Source organism: Phaeodactylum tricornutum, chromosome 1 (genome assembly GCF_000150955.2).
Source record: "Phaeodactylum tricornutum CCAP 1055/1 chromosome 1, whole genome shotgun sequence".
NCBI lineage: Eukaryota > Bacillariophyta > Bacillariophyceae > Surirellales > Neidiaceae > Phaeodactylum > Phaeodactylum tricornutum.
Window position 1 is genome coordinate 104381 of NC_011669.1, and position 20947 is coordinate 125327.

At 49.5% G+C, this 20947-nt stretch overlaps 12 protein-coding genes across 12 annotated transcripts; 6 read left to right on the plus strand and 6 right to left on the minus strand.

Moving 5' to 3' along the window:
- Positions 1-343: 343 nt before the first annotated feature.
- Positions 344-2507, plus strand: PHATRDRAFT_42451 (predicted protein; the record flags this gene model as incomplete). The annotated part of the gene is made up of 2 exons (XM_002176487.1): positions 344-1655; positions 1750-2507. Exons 1-2 carry the CDS (start codon positions 368-370, stop codon positions 2505-2507), a joined length of 2046 nt encoding a protein of 681 aa, XP_002176523.1. The 5' UTR covers positions 344-367.
- A 262-nt stretch (positions 2508-2769) lies between these two features.
- PHATRDRAFT_42452 (predicted protein) lies at positions 2770-3487 on the minus strand (the record flags this gene model as incomplete). The annotated part of the gene is made up of 1 exon (XM_002176980.1): positions 2770-3487. One exon carries the CDS (start codon positions 3485-3487, stop codon positions 2822-2824), a length of 666 nt encoding a protein of 221 aa, XP_002177016.1. The 3' UTR covers positions 2770-2821.
- A 796-nt stretch (positions 3488-4283) lies between these two features.
- PHATRDRAFT_9090 (predicted protein) lies at positions 4284-5691 on the plus strand (the record flags this gene model as incomplete). The annotated part of the gene is made up of 2 exons (XM_002176488.1): positions 4284-4545; positions 4658-5691. 2 exons carry the CDS (start codon positions 4284-4286, stop codon positions 5689-5691), a joined length of 1296 nt encoding a protein of 431 aa, XP_002176524.1.
- A 376-nt stretch (positions 5692-6067) lies between these two features.
- PHATRDRAFT_42454 (predicted protein) lies at positions 6068-7131 on the plus strand. Its single transcript, XM_002176489.1, has one exon. The coding sequence runs from the start codon at positions 6233-6235 to the stop codon at positions 7043-7045; it is 813 nt and encodes a 270-aa protein (XP_002176525.1). The 5' UTR covers positions 6068-6232; the 3' UTR covers positions 7046-7131.
- Positions 7132-7275: 144 nt separating this feature from the next.
- PHATRDRAFT_31447 (predicted protein) lies at positions 7276-7717 on the minus strand (the record flags this gene model as incomplete). The annotated part of the gene is made up of 2 exons (XM_002176981.1): positions 7276-7356; positions 7457-7717. 2 exons carry the CDS (start codon positions 7715-7717, stop codon positions 7276-7278), a joined length of 342 nt encoding a protein of 113 aa, XP_002177017.1.
- Positions 7718-8862: 1145 nt separating this feature from the next.
- Positions 8863-10751, plus strand: PHATRDRAFT_17172 (predicted protein). Its single transcript, XM_002176490.1, has 2 exons — positions 8863-9598; positions 9770-10751. The coding sequence occupies exons 1-2, from the start codon at positions 8878-8880 to the stop codon at positions 10702-10704; spliced, it is 1656 nt and encodes a 551-aa protein (XP_002176526.1). The 5' UTR covers positions 8863-8877; the 3' UTR covers positions 10705-10751.
- A 227-nt stretch (positions 10752-10978) lies between these two features.
- Positions 10979-12224, minus strand: SBPase (seduheptulose bisphosphatase). The gene is made up of 2 exons (XM_002176982.1): positions 11907-12224; positions 10979-11814 (listed from the first exon to the last, which is right to left on the minus strand). The coding sequence occupies exons 1-2, from the start codon at positions 12192-12194 to the stop codon at positions 11032-11034; spliced, it is 1071 nt and encodes a 356-aa protein (XP_002177018.1). The 5' UTR covers positions 12195-12224; the 3' UTR covers positions 10979-11031.
- Positions 12225-12730: 506 nt separating this feature from the next.
- Positions 12731-14174, minus strand: FBPC2 (plastidic inositol phosphatase; the record flags this gene model as incomplete). The annotated part of the gene is made up of 2 exons (XM_002176983.1): positions 13710-14174; positions 12731-13615 (listed from the first exon to the last, which is right to left on the minus strand). The coding sequence occupies exons 1-2, from the start codon at positions 14085-14087 to the stop codon at positions 12731-12733; spliced, it is 1263 nt and encodes a 420-aa protein (XP_002177019.1). The 5' UTR covers positions 14088-14174.
- A 352-nt stretch (positions 14175-14526) lies between these two features.
- On the plus strand, positions 14527-15945 carry FBPC3 (fructose-1,6-bisphosphatase; the record flags this gene model as incomplete). The annotated part of the gene is made up of 3 exons (XM_002176491.1): positions 14527-14904; positions 14980-15599; positions 15687-15945. 3 exons carry the CDS (start codon positions 14527-14529, stop codon positions 15943-15945), a joined length of 1257 nt encoding a protein of 418 aa, XP_002176527.1.
- Positions 15946-16007: 62 nt separating this feature from the next.
- PHATRDRAFT_42457 (predicted protein) lies at positions 16008-17497 on the minus strand. The gene has a single exon (XM_002176984.1). The coding sequence runs from the start codon at positions 17432-17434 to the stop codon at positions 16082-16084; it is 1353 nt and encodes a 450-aa protein (XP_002177020.1). The 5' UTR covers positions 17435-17497; the 3' UTR covers positions 16008-16081.
- Positions 17498-18078: 581 nt separating this feature from the next.
- Positions 18079-18696, plus strand: PHATRDRAFT_31453 (predicted protein; the record flags this gene model as incomplete). The annotated part of the gene is made up of 1 exon (XM_002176492.1): positions 18079-18696. The coding sequence occupies one exon, from the start codon at positions 18079-18081 to the stop codon at positions 18694-18696; it is 618 nt and encodes a 205-aa protein (XP_002176528.1).
- PSAT (phosphoserine transaminase) lies at positions 18688-20452 on the minus strand. The gene is made up of 2 exons (XM_002176985.1): positions 20338-20452; positions 18688-20203 (listed from the first exon to the last, which is right to left on the minus strand). The coding sequence occupies exons 1-2, from the start codon at positions 20449-20451 to the stop codon at positions 19088-19090; spliced, it is 1230 nt and encodes a 409-aa protein (XP_002177021.1). The 5' UTR covers position 20452; the 3' UTR covers positions 18688-19087.
- Positions 20453-20947: the final 495 nt, after the last annotated feature.

Below are 20947 nucleotides of genomic sequence, written 5' to 3' on the forward strand. Positions count from 1 at the left end.
CCATATGGGCAAAAGGGAGCTCGCTGGCAATATCTTACGCATCGTCCTCCAAGTGATCATGCTTAGTGATTGGCCTTCTTTTTTGTTTCCATCTTTCCCTAAGTTGCTAGCTGTCGCGTGTCTGGCATTCTGATGTCCAGATGTTGGCAACGTAGCTTCATATATAAGTAACAGCTGACAAGTCACTGAACGCATTCGGTATCCGTATACGTGTACTTTCACTGTTTAGTTTGTTATACAGGCGTCGGAGCCGATGCCGTCGACAGGTGCCATTTTTTATGTCCCTCCTGGCGAAATTTGCTCGTCACTCCATTCGTATCGAATCCCCGTCACAATATAACCAAACGAGTTGACAGTTACAAGTGCGATGATCTACGAACGTTCGCTCACCATGTCGCAACCACAGAGCTGGGAGAGTATAACCGGTTTTGCTGCTTCTTTAGTGAACACAGCCAATGAGCTTTTTAGCGGTGGAGATGAAGCAGAGGCCTTGCTTATGTTCGAGTCAGCGCACCACGTTTTGCGTACGCCATCCGCCGAGGTTCTGGCAGTTGCGGCTAAGCAGTATCAGCTTAGCACCGATCGTCTGCACAATAATGAATCTGATCGGTCAAAGGATGGTCCGATCTGCCCCGCTGATCTTTATCAAGAAGATGAATGTGACGTCGGCCCGCGACTTCTCCGCTCACCAATTCGCTTGGACGGGATTTATCCTTTGCATAGTGAAGCTGCTATTGTCGAAACTGCAATCGTCTTCAACAAAGCTTTGGCACAGCAGATTGGAAACGATGAAAACAGCGCGAAGCAAAACTATCAGCTTGTGCTAATGTCCCTACGATCATTCCTTTCCAGACTGGCTCCAAGCTTGCCTCCGACACTCCTCCTAGAACTAGGTATGCGAGCACACAACAATATGGGATTACTCAGTTACGCCAAGGGAGATGAAGATGCTGCTACTTCTCTTTTTCAAGCAGCATTGGTTTTTGCCAAGCAACTCTCGGAAATTTCGAAGGCCTACAGTCTCGAATATGTAACCGTCCTTTCTAACTGGTGCCGCGTAAGCTGGATGAGGGGTGACATAAATGACAATTTGTACAAGGGGTTGCGCGAAGTTCTCCGACTTCGTTCCGCAAATCTTTGTTGGGATCATCCAGATGTGGCGGCAGCCCATTACAACTTGGCTGTGGCTGAATACGCTAGGCAGCGGGAGGAAGAAGCAACTTTACATTTGCGCCAGTATCTACACGTTGCCTCGCACCGATCCGAAACCGGACAACACGATGTCGACCCTATTCCTGCTCTGATTCACTTGCTTTTGCTGCAGAACGAAGAGAAGGACGACAGCATATCACAAGACTTGGTTCGGGGATTGCGCACACTCCAGGACAAACGTCAAGATCAGGGACCGCGTAGCTCCGATGTAGCCTCGGTACTAAACTTTATTGGCACGCTGCTTTTTCACAAGCAAGATTTTGAGAACGCACTACTATTCTTTGAAGAAGAGCTGCGATTGGAAGAAACAATGCAAGAATGCACGGACGACATTTCGGTTGCGGTAACCTGCAATAACATTGGCCGCATCTTACAAGAGCTCGGTCGCCACCCGGAAGCGGTACACTTTTACAAGCGCGCTCTCGAAAACCGAATACGGAGATGTGAGTACGACATGGGAAGGCAAGGAAGCAAGAGCATGCCGTTTCAAAATGCCCTTGGAAGCAAAACCCTCTTCCGTGAATCTGTACTCGACAGTGTGGTACAACCTTGGGCTGATCCATGATCGACTCGGGGCCTACATTGACGCCATTTCCTCCTTTCAAATGTCTTTGGAATTGCGTAAGACGATGCTCGGACGTGACCACCCCGATATTGCCTGCCTACTGTACAATATTGGAGTCCTGCAAATGGAACAGCAACAGCTATCTGAAGCGTCGTTTTCCTTCAGAGAGGCGCTGCGTATCCGATGCGTAGGCACCACGGGTCAGCTCAACGATCGACACGTAATAAAGACGCTGGAAAAGCTCTCGTCTTTACAAAGAGCCAAAGGAAATATTAACGGTGCTCTGGAAGCGTCTCGTGAAGTCTTACGTATTCAGGAAGTTACGGCCGAGTACGATCATGTAACCCGGCTGAAGGACACAGGTGTGACGCTGCGATCAATTGCGGAACTCCAGCACGCAATTGGGAATCTTGACTGTGCCCTTGAGGCTTCGATGGAAAGCGCTCGCAAACTCGAAGCAGCCAACAGCGCTCGGTATAGCCAAGATGAGACCATGAACAGCAAAAGTGTTTCCGATTCGTTTGTCTACACGGAACACCAGGTCTCATCTTTACTTTTGGTCGGGAGTCTACACCATGAACTGGGCGAGCCGATGCACGCACTTCGTGTCTTTGAGGAGGCCTTACTGCTGATGGAAGAAGCCGACGCTAGGCGACTCGTGCCTTCGAGCCACGCGTTGCGTGAAGTTACTTGCATGTTAGCTCGCTCCCACTGTGCCCCGGTTGCGTAATTCTCGATTTCCCATGTAGACAAAATTTGCCCAATAAACCATAGACCTGGGCTTACATTGATTCACTACGTCAGATGTTGCTGGCAACAGTCGAACGACTGGAACATCATCGATAGATAATGCCAAATACCCACAGCTACGCGTACACCAAGAGGTTTACACCCGTGAAAGCGCACCAGTGACGAGCACAGTCGGATACGCAAGGTACGATGTTAGAGTACATATGTACATATATATATATATATATGCATATATGGAATCAGTAGCTGAAAGTATACAAGACTAATTGGTCGTCTCACCCAGTTTCCCGTGATTCAAAACAAGGGAATGTCGGGGAACGGATCCCTCGGTCCAAGGTCCGACAAAAAGTTGAGAAAGGAAATGAAGAGTACCATATCAAACCAAAAGCGTGGGTCCCTGGCGAGTTCTGGAAAGCGATCGGCGGCTCCGTCGGGATCGATAGAATCGAGGAGGGGATTCGGAATGATTTCGTTGGCAAACAAATCGTATTTGTCGTCGTCGTCGTCTTCGTCAAACTCCACATCGTATTCGTCGTCCTCGTAATCATCGTCGTAGTAGCGGCCTTGACTGGGTTCATTGTCGTTGTCGGTACGGTCTCTGCGATAGTAGTCGTTGTCTGCTTCTGTTGTTTCATCATCGTTGTTGTAATAGTCGCGTGATCCTCTTCGCCTCCGCACAGGGACTAGCTCCTTGTCCGAGATAACATCATCATCATCATTGTCGCTAGTCCTGGCAGGTCGTGACAACGATCCGAGACGAACCCAGGCTGAGCTGCGTAGCACGGATGGACTGTGAATAGCGGTACTTGGCGGTATGGAACGAACGGTTCGTATACCCCAGACCAAGGCTTGCGTCTCGGTGACACCTTCGTTCCCGCACCACCACCACGACGACGACACGAACAGGCACGTGCGCAACGGACCCCAGGCACGAGTCCCTCGATGTTCCCTCGTCACCATGCTTTCCTTGATCTGGTTTTTGGAGGGAATAGTTCTACAGTTTATTGTGAAAAAAGAAAGAATCGTCGGGAACCAAAAAAAGCCGAGAGATCTGTGTTGAGGCTCCCGTCTCGAACGTTGTCAAACGACACAACTTTTTCTACCTCTCCTAATTCCATTGGATGGCGTTCCGGTCTGGGAATTTGTTTCCTGGTTACCTATGCATGGGAGAATATCTGGTCACAGACAGACGCCGAATCGGAACGACCTTCCGTAGTCCGACAATGGATTCCCGCGTAAGTCCTCCGTTCCCGTATACGACGTCGTCAAGGAGTCCAAACGAAGCACCTTCGGCAAAGATCATTTCGCATCGATGGCGTCGCGATGAGACGTACACACACACACACACAGAGCCGAGTGGGGCTCCCGACGAACCAAAAGACTCCTTTCCCGGAGCACTGCGCAATCGCCAAAGAGACTAATATCATTGACTGTGAGTAAACGCTGCCGGTAACTGTGCAAGAGAGAAATTGGCGTTTGTTGTGATTGGTGGAACGAACGAACGAAGAAACAGTCTCGACGCCATCAAATATATACCATCCCCTCGACTGCACCTTGCGCAATATCTACTAACTACCGTTAGAATCAGTGTAAGCACACGCGATACCGGTAGCCCTGACAACAACAACTACTACAACAACAACAATTACACACAATGAGCGGATCAGACGATTTGGAGGGCGACGACATTTGGGGTGACGGTGCTGGTGCGGTACCAGCGGCACTCGGCGGCGACGAGTCCAAAGAAGACGATTCCATGCCAACGGAACAGCCGGTGGAAGAAGTACCTCTGGAAGACGAGGAAACCCGACACATGTCGGTGGGGGAACTGCGACAACGCATTCATCTACTCAACAACGATATACGTATTATGAAATCCGACGTGCATCGCATCACCCACGAAAGCGTGGGACAGGAAGGTCGCATCAAGGAGAACTTGGACAAGGTCAAGATGAACAAACAACTACCCTATCTAGTTGCTAACGTGATTGAGATACTGGAGCCGGATGCGGAAGACGGTACGTCGCGGTACACGTTGGAGCGTAACGACGCTCGATGACACACTTTGCTGGGAACACTCCACTCACACATTGTTGCTTCCACTCTTCCATTCAACCAACAACAATGCAGGCCTCGAAGCCGAAGAGAACGACGCCACGGATCCCAACGCGGGGCGCAAGATGCGATCGGCGGTCGTCCGAACGAGCACTCGACAAACCATCTTTTTACCCGTCCCTGGTCTCGTCGATCCCGCCAAACTAAAACCTAGTGATCTCGTCGGCACCAACAAGGAATCCTACCTTATTCTTGAAAAGCTACCGGACGAATTTGACTCGCGTGTACAAGCCATGGAAGTAGACGAACGGCCGACTGAGGAGTACTCCGACATTGGCGGAGCCGACGAGCAGATCCAGGAGCTCATTGAAGCCGTCGTACTCCCCATGACACACAAGGACATGTTTGATACCATCGGCATCCGGCCCCCCAAGGGTGTCTTGCTGCACGGTCCTCCCGGTACCGGCAAAACCCTGCTAGCAAGGGCCTGCGCCAACCAAACGAACGCCGTCTTTCTCAAGCTTGCCGGTCCCCAGCTCGTGCAAATGTTCATTGGCGACGGCGCCAAAATGATACGGGACGCCTTTGAGCTTGCTAAAGCAAAAATCAAACAGGGAGTGGCTTCGGGTGCCATTCTCTTTATCGACGAAATCGACGCGATCGGTACCAAGCGATTCGGTGGCGACCAGAGCGGCGACCGCGAAGTTCAACGCACCATGCTCGAGTTGTTAAGTCAATTGGACGGGTTCAGTAGCAACGAAATGATAAAGGTCATTGCGGCTACCAATCGTCCGGACGTGTTGGATCCAGCCTTGCTGCGGTCGGGTCGTTTGGATCGCAAAATTGAACTACCGCATCCCAACGAAGAAGCCCGAGCCAAAATTATGCGAATTCACGCACGCAAAATGAACGTGTCGAGTGAAGTCGTTTACGAAGAATTGGCACGATCGTGCGAGGATTTCAATGGAGCACAACTCAAGGCAGTGTGCGTGGAAGCCGGCATGTTGGCTCTCCGACGAGAAATGCCCGAAATTATGCACGAAGACTTTGTCGAAGCCATCACCGTCGTGGCCGCCAAAAAGAAGGGCAGTTTGGATTATTTTGCCTAAACTTTTTTAGCAGTCCGGTTGTTTCGCCCGCTGGCGTTGTTGTAGGTCCGTCCCCGTACCGCCAGTGTAGGCACTTGTATACTATTAGCGTTTTGGTGGAAAGTACCGGTAAATAGTTAACTCGCTTTCCGATGACCACATCCAAGGACGAAAGTCGTTCAGGGTCCATAATGAATCTGTATTTCCAAATAAGAAAATGCACGCAGACACGGAGCGGAAACCGACCCCGTAACCCTAGACTAGCATCATGCCAACAGTCCCGAATCCGTAGGAGAGCGAGGCAAACCCACGAACAGTACGCTTTGCGGCAACCAGTCATGACCGGGCCTCTCTTGAGCAAGACTCGCGCGAAGAACACACATCAAAACCAAAACCAATCTATCCGCCTCCTCTTCGCTAGTCATACGATCCCTGTAAAAGTGGCACATATACATATCGTTCAACGAAAAGTTCCAAGTAGTGACAGGGGAACTGATCTTTGTCCCTGTATCTACCGCACCCTTTGGCCGTCCTTGTACCGACAAATATCTTTCACGGCAAAATGTCATCCGTGTCCGGACAATGTAGACGCCTATTGGTTGCTATCGTTGTAAGCTGCCTTGCATCGAATACGAAGGCGTTTGTCCCGACCAGTGCGTCTTCGAAAACTCGCCCATTCCGACCAATAAGAGCGTACATGGCGATCGAGCCGGAGACGGCTCAAATAATCGCTGCCAGCGGTGAATCGCATCTACCAGCGAGTGATGCTCTGTCGGTGATAGGCACTACTCCGTACACGGAGGTTGTAGACGCCATGCCCTCTTTGTCGACGGCAGCCTCGGATGTTATCTTAAAACCCGCTGCCGGACACACGCAACCCTTCTGGGGAACGCCGGATCCCTATCTGACGGCTGGAAGCTCTATCGCACCGCCAGCGAAGAACCTGGCAGATATGGGCGTAGCCAAGACAACGGAACTCTCCAGTCTCCCGGAACAGGTGCAAATCGCGGCTTCCAAGGGTTGGAAGATACTGGAATTTGAAAGCATAAAAACGGAAAATCTGTTGCCGGGCTTTTCACCGACGGGTGGTATTTTGTCGGCGCACAACACCGCCATTCCTGCCGAAACACCCGAGACGTTTGCGGCACAAGTCGAATGGGCGGCAAATTTTTTGAACGTTGTGGATAAACTCCCGTACGCAGCGCTGGCGTACGCGTTTGTCGAATTTTTCATCCTGCGACCGGGCATTGACTTGTACAAGGAAGATGTAGAGGAAGAACCTTCGGATGTATTGGCCGAAACGATTGTGACTACAGGAGTCCGCATGGGTGCCTTTTGTCTCGTCGCCATATCCACCCTTGGTATCTTTGGATGATCAGGAGGTAATCTGCTGGCGTTTGTGTCCATGGAAGCAATCGACCAGTACATTGGAAGTTTACTGTAAGAAAAACCCCAAAGTTTACTACGAATTACTAGAGGTATAGTTGGCAAGTGAAACGCTCCCCACCCGAGCACATTCTTTCATACACCATCTCCATGCCGGTCAAAAAGCACCTCAATGCTGAGCATACACTATAGACATACCTACCGTGTGGTCGCACCGTCCTACTCGTCGTCACTGTCATCTTCGTAAATGTTGGCGTCGTACAAACTTGGGAAAAGAGTGGCCGCTTTTTCGGCCACCGCCTAAAAAATTGCAAAGAGTATCGCGATTATGTAAGCAGGAAGACAGACATTGTCCATTGTTAGGGCGCTTCGCCCCCAAGGGAAGCACCGAACGACGTACCTTGACAATCGCGGACCGATGGGCCGAAATACCCCTTATTTTGAGATAATGCCAAAAGCGCTCGTTATGCTCAACAATATCGACTTTGTGTCCATCCAAATCGGGTCCCTTCAGACTCAGGTACTTGCCAAAGAGCATGTACGTGTTGGTGATACGTTCCGCGTCGATCATGGCTTCTCCCAGCTTCTTGACTGCGGCCGGACCAATGCCGGGAATTTCCAAAAGATCGTCCGTGGGTTGCGAATTTCGCCATGCTTGCATGGAGTCTTCCGAGACTTTGGATTTTCGGGGATCATATCCGTCAGCCTGTTGATACGAAACGATGAATGAATTTGTGAGATGAGAACCACTAAGTTAGGTACAGTTAGGTACACAACCATAATGGGCGAGACGTGCGACAATCATCGCACGAGTTTCGGCCCTACGCCAACGAAACAGACAGTCTTCATTTCTTCGCGTACCATGGTGCTATTGCAAATACTATTTATAGATCAAGAAAGAGGTAAGGAGTTCACTGTCAGTGATTCTGTTTGATTCACGCTGTAGCGGTGGCTACAAGAAGGTACAGGCTTATAGTTAGTGTTGGTCAACGGTGAGAGTGGGTCTCTGTGTATGTGTGATCGTATTCTTGCGATAGCCGTCGTTGACGAGAGATGGATGACACGAGCAAAAATACCGGTTGAGCGAAGTTTTGAATTGTGTCGTACAGGAAACATATAACGGTATGTTACACGGTTGACGAGAGTGGAAGGATGGTAGACGAGCCCCTTTGAGAAAGTAAAACTAGGGCTCTGTACAGAAGTCCATCAATGTGACAATGTGGTTGCACCCAGTCAATACATGAAGAGTTGATGGAAACAGAATGCGAAGCAAGTTCACAAGTTGGAACAAAGTGATGGAGTAGTACTGGTGGTATATCTAGATTAGATAGTAGACATAAACAGATACACTGGTTCCAAAGATGTTGGTGGTACTGCAGATACGGAAAACAACAACGTTGGAGACATGATGCCTTTGGTGTCATTGTTTGTCAGTTCATGCGTTATTTGTACACGTCACTGGTCTACTGGTCCAATTTCTGTGATGTATTTACCTCAAGCTCGAGACAAGAGACACTCTTCTTTTCCCTTTTCCCGTTCTACTGTTAAATTGTAATCAGCATCACAAAATGATTTGTAAATAGTCAACAGACGGAATGCTTTCTACACGATACCGTACCCCGGTTCCCGTTGTGATTCTTCCAAGGTTGACGGTGTGCAGCCAGACCCCATCGTTACATTCGGGTTCCTTCGGAACCGCCACCACTGAAACTGACGCCGGGACGCTGGACACGGCTCGACGCGATCACCCCAGCTGCCGCACGGGGGCGTGAGTGTCTGTCGTTTGCACAGAACAATTTCACCTGTCAATACACGTCGACCATGAAGTCGGTTTTGTGTGGAGTTACGCTGGCTTGCGGTGGAATTTGGCAAGCCAATTCGTTCACCTTTCGTCCGCTACCCGTCACGAGACCCGTTATTGGCTTGTTGGCTACGTTGGATCGCGTCAATGAAAAGTCCACGGTGGAACCCTCCTCGGGGGATCCACAACTCCAGCCGATTCGGCGGTTGCGGCAAAACAAGAAGGAGCCTTTGATTGCGATTGTGGGACGTCCCAATGTCGGGAAAAGCGCTTTGGTGAATCGTATTGCGGGATCGCAGTCTGGTGGTGCCATTGTGGCGGACGAAAGTGGAATTACCCGGGATCGCACCTACCGTCCCGCCGAGTTCCTCGGCGAGCGCTTCATGATTGTGGACACGGGCGGTCTCGTATTTGACGATGACGAAAGCACACTCTTTGCCAAAGAGATTAGGGAACAGGCTATGGTGGCGATTGAAGAGAGCGCGGCAGTTATCATGGTAGTCGACGGTCAAACCGGACTGACCGGGATGGACTTGATGATTGCCGAGTTTCTACGCAAAGAAGTGGATATTCCCGTGCACGTGGCAGTGAACAAGTGCGAAAGTGAGAAAACGGGTGCCATGTCCGCTGCCGACTTTTGGGGACTCGGATTGGGCGAGCCCTTTCCGGTTTCGGCCCTCCACGGAGTAGGCACGGCCGAAATCATGGAAACCATATTCGACTCGATTGCCGAGAAGAAGAGTGCCATTGAAGGCTTTGGAACCAAAGTCAAAAAGCTGAAAGAGGCCAAGGGTATCATGAAACACAAAGGGCCTCTCCCTGGGGAAGACGAAACAGATTATAAAATGCGAAAGTACGGAATCGGTGATGCGGCTAAAAAGGTGGAAGAAAATTATCAAGCAGCCATGGAAGCATTTGATGCCGAGGACCGTCCCGAGGAGATAAATATTGCCATTATTGGTAGACCCAATGTCGGCAAGTCTTCCCTGTTGAATTCCATCTTTGGGGACACACGTGCGATCGTGTCTGAGATGGCTGGAACGACACGCGATTCGATCGATGCCGTCATGGAACGTCCGCCACCGCCCGGAAGTGACGATCTGTCTACAATTTACCGCTTCGTAGACACGGCGGGTATTCGTCGGAAAGGAAAGGTTGATTTTGGTCCCGAATTCTTCATGGTCAATCGAGCACTCCGGGCGATTCGACGTGCCGATGTCGTCCTTCTTATTCTGGATGCCACTTCCGGTGTAGCCGAACAAGATCGTGTCTTGGCGCAGAAAATTGCCGATGATGGACGCGCATGCGTGATCGTTTGCAACAAATGGGATGCTGTCGTTGATAAGGATTCAACAACGTACGACAAGTCGGTCCAATACTTTCGAGAAGAATTGCCGATGATTCGTTGGGCCCCTATCTTATTTATCTCGGCTGCCACTGGGCAACGTGTTGGCAAGATATACAGCGCCATTGACGGTGCCATCGAAGCTCATCGTAAACGGATAAGCACGGCTATTCTCAACGAAGTTTTGAGAGATGCTATTTTGTGGCAGCCACCTCCGACACGCCGCAACGGGTCACAGGCGAAGATATACTACTGCAACCAAGTGAGTACGCGACCACCTACCGTCGTTGTTTTCTGCAATGATCCCAAACTGGTCAACGACAATTACAGGCGTTACTTGGATCGTAAGTTCCGTGAATCACTGGATGGATTTGAAGCGACTCCCATTCGATGGATTTTCCGAGGCCGTCGTGTACGTGATGTCATGAGGAATCGCTCCATGAATGGAGATCCCGGTGACGGTGGCACCGGCGTCAGTTTCCCCTTTCCCCATGCCGACTAACCATGTAAATCAAACCATCTTTTATAAATATTGATATTTGCTCCTTACACCCTTATCATCCCCGAATCCTTTCGCGTGGCGGTCCCATGCGGCTGCCATTTGCCCCTTTTTAGGAGCTAGCTCCTCATATTGTGAATGGATGTCAGACACTTTTACTATCCAACGAGAATTCTCGTGCTTCCATATGCTTCTACATAACAAAGATGTTGCGACCAACTACGAACAAGACAAGCTCGCTATATATAACATAAGTTCATCAATTCTTAACATAGCCTTCGACCTATTAGGAAGAGTAGAAGGGAAAGTTCTAATTACATTTACTTCTTTTCATGTGCAAACAAATTCATTGAAGCGGTTTACTTCGTCACTAGATCCAAGGCATAATGCGGTACGCTGATCTACCGAATTGATTTGTACGTCTAAAATAGACCCACCAGTGACTCCATCGGATGTCTTACCACCAGCTTTTTCAACGAGCAAGCCAAAAGGCGCTGCTTCAAACGCCAAGCGCAATTTCGCCGGGCTACCTCCCGCCGTCGGGTTCGAAAAGACACCCTGCCCTTTAGTAAATTGCTGATACACGTCCGGAACAAGACCTCCGGTGTAGCGTAGGGTGTAACGATTCTCCAAAAAGTGGTCTACTAGCTTTTTGTAGCCAGGCAACTCTTGCGCGGCACGTAAATTTGCGGGCGAAAAGATTTTGCTCTGGTGATTGATTTGGATTTTGTGGCGCGTGCAAATCCAGGGCTCCCAGCTGCCATCCGACAGTTGGCAGCCTTCTGGCGTGCAGCCGTAACTAAACTCGTAAGCGCCGTCGTCCAAGGCCACAAGGACTGTTGTCCGAGGACCGTACAAGGCCACGAGGGAAGTCACCTGGTCTCGACCAGTAGCACCAAGAAGGCCAGTACTCTTGGGCCAAACACCAATCATGGTTCCAACGGCCCAGTTATTGTCAACAATAGACGATCCGTCTAGTGGATCCCAGCAGACGGTGTACTCGCCCTCCTTGTTCTCATCCACATTTCGAACAACGGGATCCTCTTCGGAAGCACCCTCCCGGATAACTGTAGACCTCTTTACAGCGTCCCAAATCAAGTTGTCGGCGATCATCTGCAACAAAGAAAGTACGTAAACATCAAAAACGAGCTTGCTGACATGCTGTGTCCTCAAACAGGACTTGTGGATTCTATTGTTTTACTTACATCCACGCTCAACTGCGCATCTCCGAAGTCGTTTATGTTGCCCTCGACCGTTACTAAAGCTGTGCGCAAGGCTTCTGTGATATCGGCACACACATCCAACATATCCGTGATGCATATTCTTAGCGTTTCGTCCATGCATTTGCTGCCCAAAACGTCGGCGAGAGCTTCGTACGATTCTTTCTTTTCTTCGGTGGTATAGAACGAACTACTAGACGCCCCGTAACTGTTTGCGGCCTTGTAATCCTCCTGCCGCTCCGATGCTGTCTTTCCTGAAGCTGCTTCCGGCATCTTTGTTTATTAGACCGAAGCAATCGAGGCCTCAAAGATGATATGACTGTGAATGACAGCGTTGCTGCGGACGAATGTCGGCATCGAGGTATCTCATCTCGGACGATTTTGTACTAATGTTAAACATGGCATCGAGAATTCCTTGATGGTGAAAGTCTATGGATGAATCTCGTTCATTCGGCTGACCCACGGACAAACTTGACAGCCACATTTATGTTACGTTCCAGTTTACCATAGCCCAGTATACATATATCCTTTTCGAATCTCGGAACGACGTATCTGGAATAATCGATAAGTTCTCTCGTGCTATTGACAAGTATCGTATATAATGGGTAGCCCTTGCTGTCGCTTTGTAATATTCGACAAGGAGCTCCTGTCTCTTTTACGACCTAGCTAGACGTACAATATACATCTGGATAGAGGTGCGAAAATGAAACAAACGTTAATTGTAAATGCAACACATTCCCAGGAATGATAACTGAAAACGGATTCCTCTAGACAATCTACAAGGTGAGGATGTAGTAAACGCTCTTGAATCATTCATTGCTCGCTGCGGTGTATGCGTCAATCACCTCTAAGACATCGTTCTTTGACCCCATAATCACTGGAACACGTTGATGTACCATTAGAGGCTGAATTTCCATGACACGCTGCATACCAGTAGTAGAGATACCACCCGCCTGCTCCATGATGAAAGACATTGGGGCTGCTTCGTATAACAAGCGAAGCTTACCAATGGGGTTCTCGTTGTCGGCGGGGTATCCAAACACGCCGCCGTACAATAGTGTGCGGTGAACATCGCCAACCATACTGCCAATATAGCGGCTGGAGAAGATCTTCCCACTCTTTCCCGTTCCTTCACGCCATGAATTGACAGTTTTGCGCATCGGTTCGTCCCACATTTCGAGCTTGGCTTCGTTAAAGGAGTAAATCGAAGAGCTCTCCGGAATCTGTACGCTAGGCTTCGACAAGATGAATTCCCCAATAGTTTCGTCCAAAGTAAAGATATAGACCCCGTTGCCAAGCGTCAATGCAAAGAAAGTTGATGACGAATAAAGGCAGTAGGCAGCCGCCACTAGATTGGTGCCGGGCTGTAACGTATTTGCCAAGCATTGTGCTTCTTGCTCCGTGCATTCTTCCGGCGTGCATTCGAGATTAGTATTGCAGCTTTCGTCGTGCTCGTAGACACCAATAATGGTCCCAGTTGGTATACCCGCATCCACATTGGAAGAGCCGTCCAGCGGATCAAAGACGGCTACATATTTTTCGCCTTCTTCAATCAAAATTTCCGAACCTCTATTATGGAGCCCACTCCTCAACAAGTCAACTGGCACATCTTCCTCTTCGGAGGCCAACACTCCGAGCCGTCCGGTAAAACGCAATGCTCGTTTCAGCAAGTCGTTCGTGATGACATCGAGTTTCTGAAATAAAAGAGGTGGAGTTGATTGTGAATATATCGGATCGACTAAAATATCCAATGCTAAACGTGAAGTACCAAGCGTACAGCAACTGCACCTTTTGATCTTCGCCTTGTACATTTAGTGTACCTTCCAATCCTAGTGTGTCGCTGGAGGGAAGCTGAGATCGTTTGACGAGGTTGCTGATTGCCTTACAGGCCGTATCGATGGCTCCAAACAGTGTTGTGAGCTCTTTGAGGTCGGGGTTGAGCGTGGCGACTTCGTTCATAAAGCGCGTCAGCGTCACACCAGTGGTTTCGCAAACTTCGTCGAATACTGGAGCCTTGCTCACGGCGGCGCCAGCAGCCTGAGACAACGAAGCCGTAGCGAGTCGGGGACCATATCTAAAATACTGTGTGGCAGGGCTGGGACGAGTCGGCAGGAAAGCCCTTACTGAAATCGCCGAAAAAACGACAGGTAGCAGTGCAATCTTCATACTCCGAGAGCTACGTCCTCAAAACTGTAGACAACGCAGATTATGTGTCGATGCATGTGGAAACAAACTCTTTTGAGGAGATTACTGCAGTATAATTCTCTGGCAAGATTCTTGGATGAAAATAAATTATAACGCTTGTCAGCGACAGCAAGCCTCGCTCAGATCTGCTAAAAGAATTGCTTTAGTCATGTCACGAAGGGTGTTATTTGATTCGCAGGTTTGTGTCTTCATTTTTGTTCTGAATGAATAAAGAGTAAAGACGTTTTGCACTTTGGATAGACGAAAAGTTTAAGCTGCAATTTGTCCAAATTGAAGAAGTTACGACCTTCTAGCTAGTAAGGTAGATCTGCTGGCTCTGATATGTTTCCGTTTTGCTACCATTCTCGTCAAATAGGCGCAATTCTTGTGAAACGTCAGTTGTGTCCGTTTACCGACAATCATGATGTTTATTTTGAAGTCCCCGGCGCTTTGGTTGCTTCTTTACCCAGTTGTTGCTTTTACGGCGGCGAGGGCGAACTCGATTCGTCCAGCGGCCGCGTTATCTGTCTTCGATCTGTCGAGCGTGGAGGCAGTACCGTCTAGAAAGACCAAGGCCCCAATTTTCGATGAAGTTTGCGACACAACTGGAGTCACTCTCAAACGCTTCATGACCGAGGTTTCTCTACTGAATCCTGAAATCGAAGAGCTGACGACGCTGTTTGGTGCGATTGAAACCGCTTGCAAAGCCATTGCAAATCTTGTCAAGCGATCGCCGCTTCCCTCCAGTGACACGTTGGGTCTTCAGGGAGAAATCAACGTTCAAGGCGAAGACCAAAAGGTATGTTTTGTTATGAAAAACCCATCGCCGTTCTGTTTGAAAATTTATGGAATCAACGGTCTGACTGTTTGGTAGAAATTAGATGTGATCGCCAACGATATTTTGAAGCGAGCACTCCGCTTCACGGGCCGCCTCGGAGTCTTAGCCTCGGAAGAAGAGGATACTCCCGTCGATTTGATGCCAAGGGATCCTAGTACCAAAAAAGTTCTAATCGATGAGGGAGAAAAGTATGTCGCTGTCTTCGATCCGCTCGATGGTAGCTCAAACGTTGATGCAGGCATACCGACAGGCACAATAATTGGGATATACGAGCACGACGAAACTTGCAAGATTGATCCTGATGCTTTGGAAGAGGATCGGACCAAACAAGAAAACCTATGCCTCGCAAATACTCTGCAGCCCGGCACCAACTTGGTAGCAGCGGCGTACTGTTTATATTCTTCGTCAACATTTTTGGTGTTGACGCTGGGAGCTGGAACATATGGATTCACGCTAGATGAGACTATCGGTGAATTTGTCTTGAGCCATCCAAACATTAAGATTCCTGAATGCTCATCCATTATGTCGTTCAACGAGGCAAATACTCCCAGCTGGGATCGTCCGCTTCAAGACACTTTCGCAAAGTGGAGGACAGGGACAGGAAAGAGCGGCAAGAAATTTTCAAGTCGCTACATTGGTTCTATGGTAGGGGATGTGTAAGTCACCCGATTCCACATTTTTTCGATGGCTTTTTCCAGGCCCATCCTCTCACTCTCATTCCACCGTGTATCTTTCTACTTTAGCCATCGGACGCTCCTGTACGGAGGAGTTTTTGGGTATCCTGGCGACAAAAAGAATCCCAACGGGAAGCTACGCCTGCTTTATGAAGGAGCTCCAATGTCATTCATCATGGAACAGGCGGGTGGATTGTCGACCACTGGCACGCAGCGTGTCATGGAAATCTCCCCAGATACGGTCCATCAACGTGTGCCGATTATCATGGGATCCAGACAAGATGTCGAAGAGGTCATGGACGCCTATAAAAACTTTGGCATCGAATAAATATTATATAATTGTCAAGGGAAAGTATTGCAAATTAAGCACGTCTACAGATAAGATAAGATACTTGCAATACTGGCTATGAATACATAATTAAAGGCAAGGTGTAGCTTTGCCAAAAGAGCCTTGTTAACGTAAACTACTCAAACGCTCCACTGGCCAAATCGCCATCCTGCCCACCCACAGTGCTACCTTTTAACGACTTCTTCATCTCTTCCCGTACTTCCAACGTCCTCAGATTGTAGCCAATCGCGAGCTGCCACATACATAGTTGAGCCATGGCTTCGCTAGATTGCTCTGTAACCGTCTCGGGTCCTATTTCATCCTCCCCAATTCCGGTCATGACGGCTTTGACGAGGCCCTTCATAGCCACTAGTACGTCTGGACCCATAGTGTTGGTCAGTGATCGAAGCTCCTTTTCCGGGAGTGTTCGAATGTAGAGTAAGAGATCTTTGCGAAGAGCATCTTCCTTCGCGCTGCGCGTAATTTTGAGTTCATCTCTCAGTTGCGAGACTTCCGATCGCAGCTCGGACATGTACGCAGCCGCATCAACCTCCATTTGCAAACCGTTCGAATTGTCCACGTCGTTTTGGTTTTCTGGGTCGTCTAATGTGTTCTTCATTGAACCGGGATATCGGATGCGCAACTTTCCTCGAATTTTCCCCTTGAGCGTATCCATTTGTGTATCATCATTATCATCATCACTGCCTTCGTCGTCGACTGCCGATAGCAAGCGTTCTGTGGACGGATTCACGGAGTGCCCATCGAGGCCCAAGCTTTGTTGAAGACTCAACCTGTACTCTGCATTCTTAAACATGTAACCTGTCATTTGAAGCTGAAACATGAGAGACGCCAACCGCTGCCCGGTGGTGATAGTGGTAGTTTCGAACGCCATTTTGGGTAGGCCTCCGATTAGGCCGAGCACGGTCTGCCGCACAGCATTTTGTACCCGGGGATGTGCCGTCGAAGTGAACTTGCTAATGAGCTCGGATGGCGTAAGTCTGGATACGGCAGCTACATATGGATTTTTGGCAAGCTGCTCTGCGCTTAGCCCCGAGGTGAATAATCCCCCGTCTCCGTCGGGTCGAGTAAGTGCCGAGGATGACACATTCGATTTCTTCTCATCCACCACTATATCTTGCGCTTGCCCATTGCTGTCATCATTGACAAGTAAGCCATCGTCTGCTTCCTCATCGAAGGATATGGGTAGACTATTTTCACTCATGTACTCTCTTGCTTTTTGCAAACCTTCCGATTCTTTAAAGTTGGGATCTAAGAAGTCATCCCAGTCGTTCTTGTCACCATTATTTCCGGAAGAGGGTGGTGGGCCATCGCCGCCTACCGACGAACCCAAGACGGAATCTTTGGCTCTACAGAGAATTGGCAGCGGAACAAAAGCGCTGGAAATCTCGGTCGTAGACAAAACTAATATCATCAGCGCCACGCTGATTTCGTGGAAACGAGCTTTTCCCGATGCCATATTGACTCTCATGGTGACTACAGCATCAACTGGCGTCGATTACGTCTTCCAACTGTGGGCGATGGAAGTCCTTTTTGATACAACTCCACGTTTTGTATTCATCATTAGTCCTGTCGTGTTCTGATTCGGAGTGATCGCATCAGCGTCCGTCCGCTGCTCACCTTGCCACGTGGAAAACGCACGTCGGAGAGACTTTCATGGTGGGAGCCGAGGATTCGACTTTTTCGTTTTGCTATCGAAAATACTGTTCACAAACTTGACTGTTTCTCGGTTTGTCCGATTAACGTCTGAATCGGAAAAAAGTAATTTGATTCGTCCAAATGAACGCCAGCGAGGAAAATAGATTCTATCTTCTACAAGTCTTTGAACATGCATGCGATCCCGCACGCCATTTGAGGTGCTCGCCCAAACATTTTCCAATCACTCGAGTGTCGCCTCGGGAGTATGTTACATTAACAGTAAGAGCTAGCCAATGTCCTTCCACCATCTCTTCCACCCAGTTACCGGAAGTTTAGTTGTGATTCTGGCTCGTGGATAGCAAATTGGCTTGGCGACAATCGTCCGAGCGCTGGACTACGCGGCAAAGACGAATTGACCGTTTCCGTCGCTCCTATTCCAACAAGTCAGTCGCCTACACCGCAGCAAACACAGAAAGGATGGTACAACGTGATGGAGTTTCCAAAGATTTCAACGATAAGCTTCTCATTCGGAGCCATTTACGACGCCGAACCGAAGATATTGCTTTTTGGCGCAAACGAGCGGGTTGGTATGACGATGACCAGTCCATGCGAGAATACAACAGTGGCGTCTACGATGCCTATTACCAGGCAGACGACGACGGTAGTTACTACCTCCAAAGTAACGAAAGCAATGGCCAGGTTTCTACCAATAGCAATACTGCGGCAACAGTTTTCAAATTCGTAGCGTTCGCTGTGGTGACAGGCTTCTTCGCAATGCTAATTCGGGCGATTGGGCGACGAGCCCGGAAAGAGGCACCCAAAAACGCCGACAGGAAAGAACGCAGGCGATCGAATTCGAAAGACCCTTCACTTTCGCGTTCACTGTCCCGTTCGCGATCAAGATCGCGATCACGCTGTCGTAACGATGCATACGATTTGATGACGGATGCAGATGACGTAAGTCGTAGCAAGCGTTCCAGTAGGAGCAAGACTAGGCGCCCAAGCACAGGTCGCAGCACAAGTAGAACAAGAACGCCGTCCAGAACTCCCCGTGTAGATAACGAGGTCAAGATACATGAACCAATCCTTGTCTAAACATTTCGAAAAGAGAGTCAGCAACCAATTTGCGAATATACTTTAATAAAAGCATGCCACTGCTAGAACTTCATCGATATGTGCCCTCATTGTAGCATCTGCTGTTTCGCATTTTCATGTTCTCTATATAACCGTGGATCAGCGTCGGTTGACATGGTGTGGCCTCTCCGAATGAGAGGATCGTCGACTGGCTTTTTGGCTTGAAAGATGGACCGGAACACTCTTTCGTGAACAGCATCGCTCTCGACTCACTACATTGACAAGAAGCTATATGCATTTGCTACTTGCCTGCACGTTCTGCGTGGAAAGGGTAGAAGACAGTCACTATGTCTCAAGGCCAACAATTAACGTGTCGATGCAACGCATACGGTTTCACTACTACAGGATTCGTCTATGCCGACTTTACTTCCTCGTAGGCCCACTTGAGCCAGGGCATGAGAGCTTCGACATCCGCCTTTTCAATGGTCGATCCGCACCAGATCCGAATGGAGGGAGGAGCGTCGCGGTAACCACCAATATCAAAGGCGACGCCTTCCTTCTCCAGTTTGGCGACGAATGCCTTGATCTGTTCCGGGGTCAGGTCCAGTGTCAAACATACCGAAGTTGACGAACGGATAGAAGGATCTTTGGCCAAAAAGTCAATCCATTCGTTTTCGGCAACGAACTTTTCGAGGACGGCTAAATTGTCGAGACTAAGTTTCTTCAATCCTTCAACACCCCCGATGGACGAGGCCCACTGCAGGGCGTCAATGTAGTCTTCCACGGCCAACATACTGGGGGTGTTGATAGTGGCACCTTTGAAAATACCCGCTTCGAGCTTGCCCTTTTTGGCGAGCCGGAAAATCTTGGGCAAGGGACGGTTTTCCGGTGTGTAGGACTCGAGTCGTTTGACCGCACGGGGACTGAGAATGAGGACCCCGTGGGCACCTTCACCGCCCAAGACCTTTTGCCACGAATACGTCGTGACGTCGAGCTTGTCCCAGGGCATATCCATGGCGAAACATGCGGAGGTAGCGTCGCACAAAGTCAGACCCGTGCGATCGTCGGCGATGAAATCGCAACCGTCCCGGACGCGGACTCCCGAGGTGGTTCCGTTGAAGGTGAAGCAAATGTCGTTGGCGGGGTTGGTCTTGGTGAGATCCGGGAGTTCGCCATAATCAGCCGTGTGTTCCGTGACTTCGACGATGTCGCGCAATTTCAAATGACTGACGGCGTCGGCGAACCATCCCTTGCCGAAGGATTCCCAATGGCAAATGTCGATATTGCGGGCGCCGAGCATGTTCCACATGGCCATTTCGTAGGCTCCGGTATCGGAGGCGGGGACGATACCAACGAGATAGTCGTCGGGTACACCAAGGATACGCTTGGTTTCGTCAATGGCCAACGCTAGACGCTCCTTGCCGATTTTGGAGCGGTGCGAACGGCCCAAAGTCTGTTTGTCGAGAGTGGCAACATCGTAGCCCGGACGCTTTTTGCAGGGACCCGAGGAGAACTCCGGATTGACAGGCTGAGGTGGGTACAGAAAAGAGTCGCGGATGAGAGAAATTTGACTATAAAACAAAACGAGAGGAGCGATCCCGTGTGTGTTGTCGGAAGGATAGGCCTGCCTTCGCGCTCGATCTACGCAAGCTATACACGTACCTTGACGCTGGGAGCGGCACTCAAGAACCGAATGGCAGTAGCTCTGCTAGTTCGGACTGCGGGAGACGAACGTACAAAGGCGACTAGATTGGCGGTAGGAGCAAAACGCATCATGCTGTGTAGGACCGAAAGTGAGACGAAAGGTTCGAATCTTTGGATGTCTGTGGGTGGATGGGTGGCAGTTGTGGAATGTGTTGTGACCGGATCGAGGCGTCGATTGGCGCGTGTGATCCATCCAACTACCTCTCTACTGTGAGACACCACGCGGTGTGACGGAAAGGGAAGCTCGTGCCAACCGAACGAAGGAACGGGTCCCGACTTTCCGAACCATCCAAAGATTTGAATTTTGAAGCGGGACGTCACCAATGTTCACGTTCTCCATCCGGGTTGTTTTCGAGCAAAACGATTATCGGCAGTGCGATGCCGATGTAACTCCATGTTCGAACCTATGAACAAGCGTCCTCTGTTAGAATAGCTCCGGCGACTACCACCTTAGAAGATAGCTAGCTTCATTGAACAGATTTACCGTTACCTACACAGTAACGGTGTTTTCCCTCTTTTTCATGATATAATAAGTCCTACGCGAAGTGTTTGTATAGGCCAAGCATCC

Coding starts and splice junctions, on each gene's coding strand:
- PHATRDRAFT_42454 (XM_002176489.1), top strand. CDS start 6,233: ATGTCATCCGTGTCCGGACAATGTAGACGCCTATTGGTTGCTATCGTT.
- PHATRDRAFT_17172 (XM_002176490.1), top strand. CDS start 8,878: ATGAAGTCGGTTTTGTGTGGAGTTACGCTGGCTTGCGGTGGAATTTGG. Junction 9,599..9,769: donor CTCGATTGCCGAGAAGAAGA/GTGCCATTGAAG, acceptor CAGCCATGGAAG/CATTTGATGCCGAGGACCGT.
- SBPase (XM_002176982.1), bottom strand. CDS start 12,194: ATGCCGGAAGCAGCTTCAGGAAAGACAGCATCGGAGCGGCAGGAGGAT. Junction 11,815..11,906: donor ATGCGCAGTTGAGCGTGGAT/GTAAGTAAAACA, acceptor TCTTTGTTGCAG/ATGATCGCCGACAACTTGAT.
- PHATRDRAFT_42457 (XM_002176984.1), bottom strand. CDS start 17,434: ATGAGAGTCAATATGGCATCGGGAAAAGCTCGTTTCCACGAAATCAGC.
- PSAT (XM_002176985.1), bottom strand. CDS start 20,451: ATGATGCGTTTTGCTCCTACCGCCAATCTAGTCGCCTTTGTACGTTCG. Junction 20,204..20,337: donor GTGCCGCTCCCAGCGTCAAG/GTACGTGTATAG, acceptor TACCCACCTCAG/CCTGTCAATCCGGAGTTCTC.